This window comes from Pipistrellus hanaki (assembly GCF_964339955.1).
Source record: "Pipistrellus hanaki genome assembly, chromosome: 5".
In the NCBI taxonomy this organism is placed as follows: domain Eukaryota; kingdom Metazoa; phylum Chordata; class Mammalia; order Chiroptera; family Vespertilionidae; genus Pipistrellus; species Pipistrellus hanaki.
The window spans coordinates 28,414,866-28,428,903 of NC_140507.1; the positions used below are offsets into that span (position 1 = coordinate 28,414,866).

Consider the following 14,038-nt stretch of genomic DNA (forward strand, 5'->3'; position numbering starts at 1 on the left):
AATTGGGCCCATAGGTTATCTCCTGGCTCCTGCACTTGGGCAGCTCATTGTGATGAAAGAGCTAATTTTCGAAGCAGCAGCCTGGCGGGAGGCCTCGCCAAGCGGGTGATGCCTCAGCCCCGCTTTCCATGCAACACGCAGTAATGGCTGCCCCGGCTCCAGCCCCATGGCAGATGCACCCTCACCGAGCCTCCCCTGTAAACAGAAAGATGGGAGCTGCAGAAACGTTTCTGACCCAACAATGATTTGCCTTCCTCCCACTTGTTCAGCCTCTTCCGAATGCTGCTGTGGTGCCAGGGAGATGAGAGAGCTGTGGGGATACTCTGAGTGAGCCCCGGTGAGGACCTCGCCACGTGCACTGTGGGTGGTGGTTGTGCTCGGAGGGATGCGCTGTGTTAGAACCAAGAAGGCACTTCTTGTAGAAAGTGCTGCAGGGCCGGCGAGCACACTGCTGCCCTGTGACCCCTCGCCCCCCTTGTTCCCCCTTTCAAGTCATTTCCCCTTTTATTTTTTAAAGAAGCACTTCCTCAGGTCACACATTTCCCTAAGGTTAGTTTTAAAAACTGACTGTTGATACCTAATGTCTAAACAACCCACAGAAAGGTGCACTGTTAGTGAGGGCTTTAGCTGGACGACACTTGGCAGCTGTATTAGTCAGGGTTCTCCAGAGAAACAGGACCAATAGGATGGAGATATCTCTATCTCTGTCTCTATCCATAGAATGAGGAACTGGCTAAGGAAAGTATGGCAGCTGAGAAGTCTCAGCATCTGCAGTTGGCAAGCTGGAGACCCAGGAGAGCTGATGCTGCAATCCAGTCTGAGTCTGAGGCCTGTGACCGTGTGGTGCGAGTCCTGTCCAAGAGCTGGCAGATCCCATTTTCCACTGTAAGTGCAAAAGGCAATAAAAGACCCATACCTCAGATCAAGTAGTTGGACAGAAGGAATTCCTCCTTATTTAGCTCTTTGTTCTATTCAGATCTTTAACCGATTGGATGAGACCCACCCTCCTTAGGGAGGGCAATCTGCTTTACTCAGTCCACTGATTCAGATGTTCATTTTATCCAAAATACCCTCACAGACATACCCAAATGGCTGGACACCCATGGCCCAATCAAGCTGATACATAAAGTAAAATTAACCATTATAGCATCCAAAGGTTGGTCTGGGGCAGCCTGCCAGCTTAGAGGATATTTATGACTTTATATGTAATCTCCAATTCCCCAGGTACTTTCAAGTAACAATAATTTTTTGAAAGTCCTGTGGCATATGGAGGTGATATAGTTTAGAGGTAATGATGCAGAAGACTAGTACTATTGGCTTGGGTTGCTGCCACATACCATTTATGTGATCCTGGCAAGTCTTGTAGCCTCTCTAAACTTCATTTATCTCAGCTGGAAGTGCACGTGATACTAGCACCTGCTCCTTGGTGGCAGTAAATTTTTAGGAGTAAATAAAGTAACACATGGAGAGCGCGGTGCCATGACCTGCGGCATGCTGGCTGCTGTTCCAGCTGTGTTCTGCCCTGAGCAGTGGGGTAAGGACCAGAGTCGTATTTATGAAGGGAATATGCCTGGTGTGGTGTCAAATGCTTTTCTCTGTGATACTCCCTTGTGGCCTGTCTAGTCAGGAACTAGGTTCAGGTCTTAGTATCAGATCTCTTCTGTGCCCTACAGACCACATGGGTCAGGTTTGCTCTTCTGAGATTTGGGTTGGTTATTTACATCACAAGAGATTTATTCTTTTTTTGTGGAGGAGATATCAATAGGTCATCCTTGGGATGGCCTTGGCCAACCATCACTGTTCCCAGGCCTGTCCTTAAGAATGCCCTAACTGGTTTGGCTCAGCGGATAGAGCATCGGCCTGTGGATTCAAGGATCCCAGGTTCAATTCCAGTTGGGGGCAAGTACCTTGGTGGCAGGCACATGCTCAGTAGGGAGTGTGCAGGAGGCAGCTGATCGATGTTTCTCTCTCATCGATGTTTCTAACTATCTATTCCTCTCCCTTCCTCTCTGTAAAAAAAATCAATAAAATATATTGAGAGAGAGAAAAAAAAAGAGTGCAGAGGAATATTGGGATTAGAAGCAAGGGGCTTGAGGATGACGTGGCCTAGGGATCAAGGGATTGAGGTCCCTGACTGAGGGACTCTAGCACTTTGCCCTCCTGTGGGGCTCAGTTTACAGATTCCAAAAAATTTCATATTCATGGGTCACTTCAGTCTTGTTTCACAACTGGTTCTGATTGCCAGCAAAGAGAAGTGCAGCATCAGTTGAATATCAGGCAGCAGGAAAGGCTATGATGAGTTGCCCCTGTTTCCACCTTAAATGGCATCATAGATGGACATGGACAATGGATGGTCAATTCTAAATTGTGATCTTAAGAATCTAAGGAGTCTCTGCAGGAGCAATACATACACGTTCTTTTTCTCTTGCCAAGGCATTTGCTCCTGTTTCATTACCTCGAGAATCTCGACTATGTGTTGCCCAAGTAGGAAGACTCACCATAGAAAAGGCCTGTGGGCGTGGCTTCCCAGCAGCTCCTGCAGGCCAATGCTATGCATATGTGGCAGGACTTGTCTACTCTGATATTTTAGTTCATTTTCTTCCCAGCACCTGCGGGAACCTGGTAGTTTTATTATTCCCCACATTGCAGATGTGGAAATTTAGGCACAGAATAGTTATTGGATTTACCCAAAGTTATACATCTTCTGGAAAAATAAGGCTTGTGTTTGAAGAATAGACAAGCCTATTGGGATAGGACCCTCTAGGAACCATTTAAAGAGTTGTGGAAGGCTGGCTACCGTCCTCCGTCCTGCGTGTTTCCTTCCTCTTTTCTGGGAGATTGAGAACAGAGTTTGCAAGTTGTGGTGTCTCAATTCCTCATGGCAAAAAGGGTATAGTTGTGTTGGCTTTTGCCAGTGTCATGGGGGTATTTAACTTCATTATGTTACATTTAAAATTTATTTTCTTATTCTCTGGGTTGTTAAGATGATAAAAAATATATTATTATATTAGAAAAACAAAAGATTACTATAAAGTTTTAGTAACAAATTTTGGTGGATATCAGTTTGCATTCTTGGGATATACCAAACCATAATAGTTGCATCTGACACTAAGTGCTTACTCTGGGCCAGGATGCATATTAGGTGATAAACTAATGAAATCTTTAAAACCACCCTATATGGTCGGCACTCTTGTGTCCTCACTTTACAGTTGGGAAGTGGTGGACCTGGGGCAGGAAATCACCCTGATTTGGGGGATGTGTGTTCTTAACCATGGTACCCTGTCCTTCCCACAACAGAAAGCATAACGCTTGGGCTTTTGAAAAGTTCAACTGAGTCAATGATGAATGCAAATGATTATTTTTTAGAATGTAGGTGAGATGTATTCAGGGTGAGGCTCTTTTGAACAATACCTCATCCAAAATAATGAAGCTTAATGCAATATGTATTTAAATGCACCCCATTTGAGGACATCCCAAGATAAATTACTTGGTTGATATTTACAATGGGCATGAACACAATGGAATGATGGATGAGACAAACTCAGGTAATCTCTGGATTAAAATTCTGAGCAAAGAGCATCTTTGGAGAAAGGTTGAATCTCCTGATAAGCTCCAAAGGATATTTCCACCTTACTTAGGAATATATGTTGACAGCTTTAACAAGATCTTGGCACATTCTAATTTGAAATTTATTATAAGATGTGTGCATGTTTAATAGGGGCTTAATTATTCATACCCACAGCTTTCTGACAGTAACTTCCTTCAGCTGTAGATAAATTCCTGGTGCATTGGGAGATACTGGCTTCTGTTGATAAAACCTGGTGAAAGGAAAATGAAATGCGTATTCAAGAAATTACCCAGGACAGCCAGCTCCTCTTAGGCAGGAGGCCTGGTTTCCCTTGTATGGGATTGCCAGCAGAACTCTTCCGTGCCCCTGGCCTGGGAGGCAGCGGGTCCTGGGAAGAGCCCAGGCTCTGGAGTAAGGCTTACCTGAGGCCAATCCAGTTATGTCCCAAGGGTTGAATTCCCTTGGGCTAATTTCTTAAAACCTCCATACCTCAGCCCTTTTGCATGAAAAAGAGGGTCCCTAATGCCTTCTCGAAAAGTTGATGCAAGGCATCCTGGCCAGTATTGCTCAATGGTTGAGCATCCACCCATGAACCAGGAGGTCATGGTTTGATTCCCGGTCAAGACACATGTCTGGGTTGTGGGCTTAATCCCCAGTAGGAGATGTGCAGGAGGCAGCTGATTAATAATTCTCTTTCATTGTTGATGTTTCTCTCTCTCTCTCCCTCTCTCTTCCTGTCTCTGAAATTTATAATAAGTATATAAATAATTGCAGTTAAAAAAATAAAATTGATGTGAGGCTGAACTGAAACATCTGTAAAGTAAGGACCCAGTACCTGGTACAGGAAGCACTGAAAAGAAGCTCCCTTCCCTTTCCTCTTCTCCCACCATCTGTTCCTTTGAGTCCATCTGTCCAAAGCTCTTGAAGAAAACACAGTGGTAATTATTTTCTATAGAAAGGAACTATGAATCAGTGAGCTGCTGATGAAATGTAGGGAAATAGGCATGCCCAGATGCTGCTGGTAAGTCTGAATTGGCACAGCCCTTTTAGAGGTCAACTTGTTGATAGTCATTGGGATAAAAGGGCTCAGGGCCTTTGCACATCTCTCTTCTCTGTGTGGAACACCTTACTCACACTGGTCCGAACGGCTGGTTCACTCTCTATTTCAGCCTTGGACTCAAATGTAAACTTGCAACACTCATCACTCTATAGATGCTTCGCCCGCTTGGTTTTCTCCATAGCCCTTATTACTTCCCGGCATCGTTACACGTCCATGTATGAGTTTGTGTGCCCATCTCCCCCTCAACTGTCAGTTCCCAGAAGGCAGGGTCTTTGAGTTGTTTCTCGCTGCACATCCAGTACTGAGAGCGCTGCTGTGCCTGGCACAGAGTGGGGGATTGATAAATGGTTGTCGAATAATGTAAGTACAAGGTTCTGTTTGTGAGACACTGCATAGAGCTGGGCCGGGAGCTCTCAGGAACCACATATACACTATTAGTTTGAGCAAAGGTGTAGGTGCTCTGAATGAAGTTTCTGAACCCAAGATCTGGCTCCCTTGACAAGGAGGGGGTTGGGTGCTTTGTCCTGGTTCAAAGAACAAAGGACAGTGAACTCAGGTGCTAGACATCCAATGCTTGTCTATGAGAGAGAGATGAAATTGTTCAGAGTTGAGAGTTTTATACAAGGGAGGGCTTGTGTGTTTTTATATAGTAAAAATATACTGAGAGATAATACTATAACTGGTTGGTAAATAGATTTTTTTTTAATCAAGACATTTTATTTTCACTATTTTAAATTACTAAAATTAAAAAAAAGATTCTAATATTGCTCATAAGCTAAAGTATCTTTTAAAAAAATATATTTTATTGATTTTTTACAGAGAGGGACAGAGCGTTAGAAACATCAATGAGAGAGAAACATCGATCAGCTGCCTCCTGCACACCCCCTACTGGGGATGTGCCCGCAACCAAGGTACATGCCCTTGACCAGAATCAAACCTGAGACCCTTGAGTCCGCAGGCCAATGCTCCACTGAGCCAAATCAGTTTTGACAAGCTAAAGTATCTTTACCACATTTTATCCCAGTTGCCCCTACCATCTCCTGCCCAAATGTTAGTACTGTTATCAGTTTGCTGTATGTATATCCAGAAATGCTTTTGTGTGCTTCCATACATACATGTCAAACTCAAGGTCTGAAAATGAACTGGAAAACATTTAGCTTTCTCAATGAGTGCTGACCCCTCTTGCAGCTTCAGCTTTGAGCCATCAAACCTACCTTCCTTCCTTCCTTCCTTCCTTCCTTCCTTCCTTCCTTCCTTCCTTCCTTCCTTCCTTCCTTCCTTCCTTCCTTCCTCCCTCCCTCCCTCCCTCCCTCCCTCCCTCCCTCCCTCCCTCCCTTCCTTCCTTCCTTCCTTCCTTCCTTTTCTTTTTGATGAGGTAAGTCTGCCTTTTATTAGCTACTTGAGAGGGATGAAGCGGGAGGAGTGGGTAGCGCCGATGCCAGGCCTGCCGTGCTTCATTGGCTTGTATGTGATGGAGAACTCACCCAGGTAGTGGCTAATCATCTTAGACTTGATTTCCACCTGATTGATGGCCTTTCTATTGTGTGTGCCCACCATGTAGCTTTCTTTTCTTATATATCTTTGTCTGACTTTGGTTTCAGGGTAATGCTGGCCTCATAAAATGATTTTGAAAGTGTTCCTCTTCAATATGTTGGGAGAGTTTGAGAAGGATTTGGATTAGTTCTTCTTTAAATGTTTAGAATTCTCTAGGGAAACCATCTGTTCTTGGGCTTTTCTCTTTTATGGGGGAGACTTTTGATTACTGATTCAATCTTGTTACTCATGATAGGTTTGTTCAGATTTTCTACTTCCTCATGATTCACTCTTGGTCTGTTGCATGTTTCCAGGAATTCGTTCATTTCATTTAAGTTATCAATTTGTTGGCTTACAGTTATTCATAGTGCTCTTTTATAATCATTTTTACTTAAATAAAAATCAGTGATAATGTCCCCACTTTCATTGCTAAATTGAATCTTTTTTAAAATTTATCTTTATTGTTTAAAGTATTGTTTAAAGTACCCATTGACCCAGTCTATCTCTCCCCGCCTCTGCCCCCCTCTTGCCTTAGGCCTTCACCATACTATTGTCTGCATCCATGGGTTATGCATATATACATATAAGTTCTTTGGTTATTTTTTCTTTAGCTAAAGCAAGCATGTCAAATTGATGGCCTGCGGGCTGCATGCGACCTACAACGAATATTTTTGCGGCCCAGCCAATACAATGATATGTAAGAAATGTTTTAATAAAAATGTTATAACTTAATTTTTACAATATCCTGTTATACATAATTATTAATAATAGGAACTACAATGTTTGCTACTGACTGATTACTATAATCATGTTGCATTCATTTCCCTTATATGCCTTATGTGCAGGCGTACCGTTTCTCTCCACTAATACTAGCAGCGAATATTTTAGCAGCCGATTGCCACATCATTAGTCTTGAACTGACTTGTTTGATGTGCACAACAGGAAATATTTTACTTTCGGAGAACAAGAAAAATAAGTTTATTTGTATTATACTTATTAATTTGTGCAGTTAGTGCCTGGTAAGTTAATGTTCAAGAACAAATATTAATTTTTATTAAAATGTTCTATTATTATGTGTTAACAAATACTCATTTATATCAGCCCTTTGTATTAAGCATGTATCTTTTGAAATAAACCCACGTTTCTATGAAAATTGAAGTTTTTGTTTTTCTTCGGGCCACATAAACTTAAACCTTGTTTATTTGGCCTGTGTTAGTCTTTGAGTTTGACATGCTTGAGCTAAAGGTTTGCATTTTGAAAAACCTGACTCTTAGTTTTGTTGACTTTTATTTTTTTCTTGTCTATTTTATTTCTGCTCTAATCTTTATTATTTTCTTCCTTCTGCTTTTTTAGTTTGTTCTTTTTCTAGTTCTTTGAGGTGAATGTTAAGTTGTTTGAGCTCTTTCTTTTCAATATAGACATTTACTGCTAAAAACTTCCCTCTTAGTACTGCTTTTGTTGCATCCCATACATTTTGTTGTATTGTATTTTCATTGTCTCAAGATATTTTTAAAATTCTCTTTTGAGTTCTTTAAAAAAATTTTTTTTATTTAATTTTTATAGAGTGGAAGGGAGAGGGAGAGTTAGAAACATTGATGATAGAGAAACATCAATCAGCTGCCTCCTGCACACCCCCTACTGAGAATGTGCCCTCAACCAAGGTACATGTCCTTGACTGGAATCCAACCTAGGACCCTTGAGTCTGCAGGACACTGAGCCAAACCGGTCAGGGCTTGATTTCTTCTTGACCCATTTTTGCTCAACAGTATGTTTAGTATTCTCGTATTTAAAAAAAAAATCATTTTTCTTTCTGCTATTAATTTCTAGTTTAATTCCATTGTGGTTGCAAAGATACTTGGTATGATTTCAGACTTCTTAAATTTGTTAAGACTTTTATGACCTAACATGTGATCTACCCTTGAGAATTTTAGAATAGTGTACATTTTAGAAGAGTATATATTCTGTTGCAGTTGAGTAGGATATTCTGTATATGTCTGTTAAGTACGTAAGGTTGATAGTGCTTAATTCCTCTGTTTTCTTATTAATGTTCTTTTGGGTGGTCTATTACTAAAAGTGGAGGATTGAATTGATATCTGTTACTATTATTGTGTTGTTATTTCTCCCTTCAGTTCTGTCAATGTTTCTTTCACTAATTTGATTTCTCTGATATTGGATGCATATAAATTTATAACTTTATTTCTTTAGTAAATTGACCCTTTTATTGTTATATAATGTTCTTCTTTGTCTCTTGTAGCTTTTGATATAAAGTCAATTTTGTCTGAGTACAACCATCCCAGCTCTTTTTGTTTACCATTTGCATAGAATATGTTTTTTTTATTTTTATTAAATTATTATCTGTGTACATATTTTAACATTGCCCACCCCCTCCCATACATACCCTCCCTCCCCAGAGTTTTGTGTCCATTGGTTGTACTTATATGCATATATACAAGTCCTTCTGTTGATCTCTTATCTCCCCCATGCATAGAATATGTTTTAATACTCTTTCATTTTCAGTGTTTGTTCTAAAGTGAGTCTCCTTTAGCCAGCATATTGTTGGATTAAAAAATACATTTAAGGACTGTCTTTGGGGAATTTAATCTGTTTACATTTAAATAATTTCTCATAGGGAAAGGCTTATTGTTGCCATTTAAAAAATTATTTTATGTCTGTCTTGTAGCTTTTGTGCCTCTCTTTTTCTCTCTTGTATCTTGTATTTGTTTGATTACTTTTTGTTTTTGTTTTTTTGTAGACATGATTTTCCATTCTCATTTTCTTTTCTGTATCATATATTGGTTTTATCTTTGTGTTTAACATATCACTTAAATAAAACATAATTATAATAAATATTTTATGCTGATAACAACTTCAACCATATACAAAAACTATACTCTTTTATTTTTCCCAATAATGCTTTGTATTATTGATTAGAGGCCTGTGCACAAATTCGTGCACCAGTGGGGTCCCTCAGCCTGACCTGAGGGATCGGGCCAAAACCAGCTCTCTAACATCCCCTGTGGGTTCCCAGATTGTGAGAGAGTGCAGGCCAGGCTGAGGGACCCCACTGGTGTACGATTGGGGCCAGAGTGGGATGCGGGAGGTTGGCCAGCCGGGGAGGGACAATGGGAGGGCTCCAGGGCATGTCAGGACTGTCTTGCTCAGTCCTGATCAGCCAGACCCCAGAAGCAAGCTCACCTGCTGGTCCGAGCCTCTGTTTCCTGGTGGTCAGTGCACATCATAGCATTTGGTCAAATATCTGCCCCCTGGTGTACAGTGCACATCAAAGTGAGTGGTTGAGTGGCCTTAGCATATAATTAATATATTATACTTTGATTAGTTGAATAGCTGACTTGACAATTGGACACTTAGAGTATTAGGCTTTTATTATATAGGACTAGAGGTCTGGTGCACGAAATTCCTGCATGAGGGGGCGGTCCCTCAGCCCAGCCTGCACCCTCTCACAATCCTAGACCACTGGCTCCTAAGTGCTCACCTGCCTGCCTGCCTGGACAACTCTTACTGTCCCCCCTGCTGGTCATGGTCACCCCCAACTGCCTCACCTTTCGGCCTGCTCACCCCCAATTGCCCCCACCCCTGCTCACCCCCAACTGTACCCCCTGTTGGCCTGCTCACTCCAAACAGCCTCCCCGTCCCCCACTATCCTGATAACCTCCAACTGACCTCCACTGACGTACTGCTCTCTTCCAACTGGCTCCCTGCTGGTCTGCTTACCCCCAACAGCTTGCCCCACAACAGCCTGATCACTCACAACTGCCATCCCATCCTGGCTTGATCACCCACAACTGTCCCCCCCTCTTGGCCTCTAACTGCCTCTACCTCAGCCCTGCCACCATGGCTTTGTCCGGAAGAATGTCTGGAAGGTCTCTTGGAAGATCTCCCAGTCTAATTAGCATATTAGCCTTTTATTAGTATAGATGGTACAAATTACATTTTTTATATTATGCATTTATTAACTTATTTTTATAGTTACTTTTGTACTTTTATTTTTAACTCCTATACCATAAATAAAGGTGATTTATGCATCACCACCACAATAGTGTAGTATTCTATATTTTTGTCATATTTACTTTTATTGGTGAGCTTTATACTTTCATATGTTTTTGTGTTGTGGTCTAGCATCCTTTCATTTCAACTTGAAGACTCCTTTCGCTTTTCTTGTAAAGCAGGTCTAATGGTAAAATACTTGCTTAGCTTTTATCTGGCAAAGTCTTCATTTCTTTAATTTGAAAGAGTTCTGCTGGATATAGTACTCTTGGTTAGAAGTTTTGTCTTTCAGCATTTGGAATGTATCATTCCCGTGTCTTCTGGCCTTCAAGTTTTCAATGGATTAGTCTATTGATGATCTCATTGTAGTTTCCTTTTACATGATGAGTCACATTTGGTGTTTTTAAATTTTTTTCTTTGTCTGCCTTTTGACAATTTAATTATAATCTATCTTGATGTGGGACTCCTTTGGATTCATCTCAATGGGATCTCTTGGACTTCTTGAATCTGGATATTTTTAGCCATTATTTCTTCAAATAAGCTTTTTGTCCATTTCTCTCTCTCTCTTCTTTCAAGAATCCTGCAGTGTATGTATTGGTTTCTTCATGGTTTTCCTAAGAAATTATTTAGGCTTTCTTCACTCATTTTTATTGTGTGTTTTTTCTCTGTTAACTAGATAATTTCAAGTGACCTCTCCTTGAGTTCTTTGATTTTTTAATTTGCTTAAGTCAGCTGTTGAATCTTTCTACTAAAATTTTCAATTTATTTATTGTGTTCTTTAACTCCAGAATTTTTATTTGGTTCTTCTTGAAATTCTCTATTTCTTTGTCAATATTCTCATTTTGTTCATGCATCATTTTCCTGAGCTGGTTGAGTCTCTTTATGATGGTTGGACTCTTGGTTAGGTAATTCATATATATATATATATATATATATATATATATATATATATATATATATATATTGAGGGATGCTTTCTGGAGATTTATTTTGTTCATTTGATTGGGCCATGTTTCCTTTTTTCTTTGTGTGCCTTATAACTGTGTGTTGGGATATATGTATTTGCAAAACACCATTTCTTTCAGTCCTTACAGACTTGCATCATACAGGGAAAGAACTTCATCAATCAATAGTGCTAGAGATTCTGGGAGTCTCAAACCTTTCCTGGAAGTAGGTAATCTCTAGACTCCTGCATATAATTTCCCAATTAGAGAGGTTTAATAGTTTTTTTAAGGAGCTTGTTGTCTCTTGATTTCTTCTGGTGTCTGTCTGTAGCACTGCAGGTTCTCTGGGTCTGCCAAAAGCCACTAAGCTCTCTTTTGTTCTCTGTGGCTCCCAGGTACTCAGTGTATGCCAGTTTTTTTCTGTGCTCTGAATCATATGAGATGGAAACCAGTCCCTCAGGCAGCCCTCCAAACATTTGGAATATTTTATGCATGTTTCGCTGTTTATTTTTTCACAAGGGAAAAGCCACAAGCTGGGCATTTTCTCCCAATTTCAGTGAGCTGTGTCAGTTTCTGTTTGCAGTATTACAAGTTCTCTGGTGTCTCCATGAGCTTCTGAGGTCTTTCATGTTCTCTGAAGCCCCCAGGCACACAAGGTATGCTGTTCCTCATCAGTGTTCTGAGACAGGTGAGACAGAAATCACTCATAAAAAGTCAGAGCATTGGTATATATTCCATTCTTCTCTTCCCCTCCCCAGGGAGAAGCTACAAGTTGGGTCTTTCTTCCTAATTAGGAACAGTGTCAGGTTGAGGGGGAGAGCCTGACATGGTTGAAATGAAATGACTTCTCTTACCTTTTCAATGCAGCTGTTCTTGGCTTTGGAGTACTGAGATTTTCTAATTGGTTTCTAGAGTGCTAATAAAGGCTTTTTGGACTGTACATAAAGTTGGCATTTCTGTGGGGGAATGAAGTTAGGGGTTTCCTGTTTTGCCAAAATGCTGATAGCATTCAAACACAAAGTATTGTTTTATGGCATTTCCTAAAATTGTAGCCCAGCATCACTCTGGTGGTGGTAGAGCTAGTTTCATAATGGATATTGTTCAAGAAACCATTTTACAAATCTTAAAAGACTTTCTTTTCAAGGAATGTCAATTTGTTTTGATTCGTAATAAACATATTGGAAGAATGTATTGCATGAAAGAAAGGGGTGATGAATGGCTTTAAATTAATAGGGTTTTATCCAGTGCTAGGCATATACTAGTTTTGCTTGCAAATCAATTAAAGATTAGAGGAAAGCTCAATCATTGTACTCTCTCTGGGTTTTTCCTTACAGAGAGATATTCTTCCAAATATAATTGTGCTGGGAACCCATATTTTGGGGAGAGGCAGCTTAAAATTCATCTGGGTAGTTTTCATGTTTCAAACAGGCTCCATACATTTTGTGATCTATGACCTTGGAATTTGTCTGCATGCACTTCCTCCTTTCTCTGAAGAAGAGATTAGAAAATGTTCAACTTCTGAAGTGAAGAACGTGACTTATACTATTTAGTCAACTGCATTGGCTGGCAAATTTTATGCCCATGGCAGAATGGTATCCGTGAAACCTCCCCGTGACTAAACAGTCTGTAAATGAATGAAATTTATTTTCTGCAGAGAGGCCGGTGAATCAGTCAACAAAACCACATTATTGAGTGTCTCTGCCCTTGGCAGCATGTCTTGGGGTTAGGAAAAATTTTATCTCAACCATGTGAAGTGTCCAAAATCGGCCCACTCTGTGCTTTCCCAAGCATGTTCTCATTTTTAGAGTCTTAGTTTTCAGCTTAAGCGTACTACCTGTAACAGAAGGAGAATTCAATAATAGACATTTTTTTTTTTTCATTTTCATCCCTTTGTCGTCAGGGATGGTTTTCTTAGTGACATCCAGAATCTGTTTCTCTTCCCACTTCAGATCCAGTTGGCCATCTAAACAATTATCTGGTTCACCACTCACCAGAAACCTAATTATAGAGAGAGCCACCTGGAGTGCTCATAGCTCTTCTCAAGGCATGGAGAGTGGTTCCCAGGAGAGAGAGCTGAGAAGACAAAGCCCGTCATGGCGATCAGGTGGCCCCTGGAAATAGGAATTCTGACATTCTAGACAATAGAGCCATACTTTTTTATTATTTAAAGACAGCTTTTTCCTTTCTTCTCAGCTAGTTGACAGCTAGCAATTTAAATGAAGTAGGTTTATGGCTGGCTGCAGAAATCCTCCTCACTCAAACCCTGTATCTATCCATCAGGTCCCGCGCGGCACTCTGCGGTGGAGGCAGCAAGGGGACAGCTCATCAGATTCACCCCAGTGGAATGTTATGATAGAAAAGGAGAGGAATAGATTACATATTTATGTAGTCTTCGACAATGCAGTGGGACAGGAAGATTGCTTGTAACGTATGCAGTTACATTAAATGACTATTAACCTTCACTGGTAAAATGTCTGGCGAATACGTTTATGCCTGTGCAGGTTGTGTGGCTTGAAAAATTAATGAGACTTTTAAGATAATCAAATGGAAAGTATTTGTTACCCTAGGTTCTGGTGAGCTATCAAAACAAAATCGGGAATAACTCACAAAAATAAAGTGTCTGCCAAGGGGAAGAACAATATAAATTGTGGGGTGGGGGAACTAAGCTATGGAAGTGAGTTCCATCTGATGGGGTAGAAGGAGAGAGTGTGCCTATTGTAACTCCGTTTCATTTGTAGATTGTGGCTGGCAAATTACTCTTTTGTCATAAATGTATCATGTTCTGGAGAAAAGAGGCAGCCTTTTTTTTTTTTTGCAGAGATGTTTTATTTCTGTGGATGTCAGACTTTTCTCCAACCTGCTGACCTGTAGGGTTGGTTTGCCAGGTGTGGTAATGAACGGACTTTCTGAACTGAGCCTTCATTTCCT

General features: G+C 40.7%; 1 protein-coding gene across 2 annotated transcripts in view; it reads left to right on the forward strand.

Annotated features, from left to right (window-relative positions):
* Positions 1-14,038, forward strand: part of SPOCK1 (SPARC (osteonectin), cwcv and kazal like domains proteoglycan 1) — a 425,520-nt gene that overhangs the window by 149,463 nt on the left and 262,019 nt on the right. Inside the window, exon 1 of one of the 2 annotated variants that reach the window (XM_084884565.1) lies at positions 11,732-11,798. The exons of the other annotated variant lie outside the window; for it this stretch is intronic. Within the exon in view, the coding sequence (XP_084740691.1) occupies positions 11,769-11,798 (30 nt within the window). The 5' untranslated portion in view covers positions 11,732-11,768. Of the gene's footprint in view, positions 1-11,731; positions 11,799-14,038 lie in introns of those variants that run through there. 2 annotated transcript variants of the gene reach the window in all.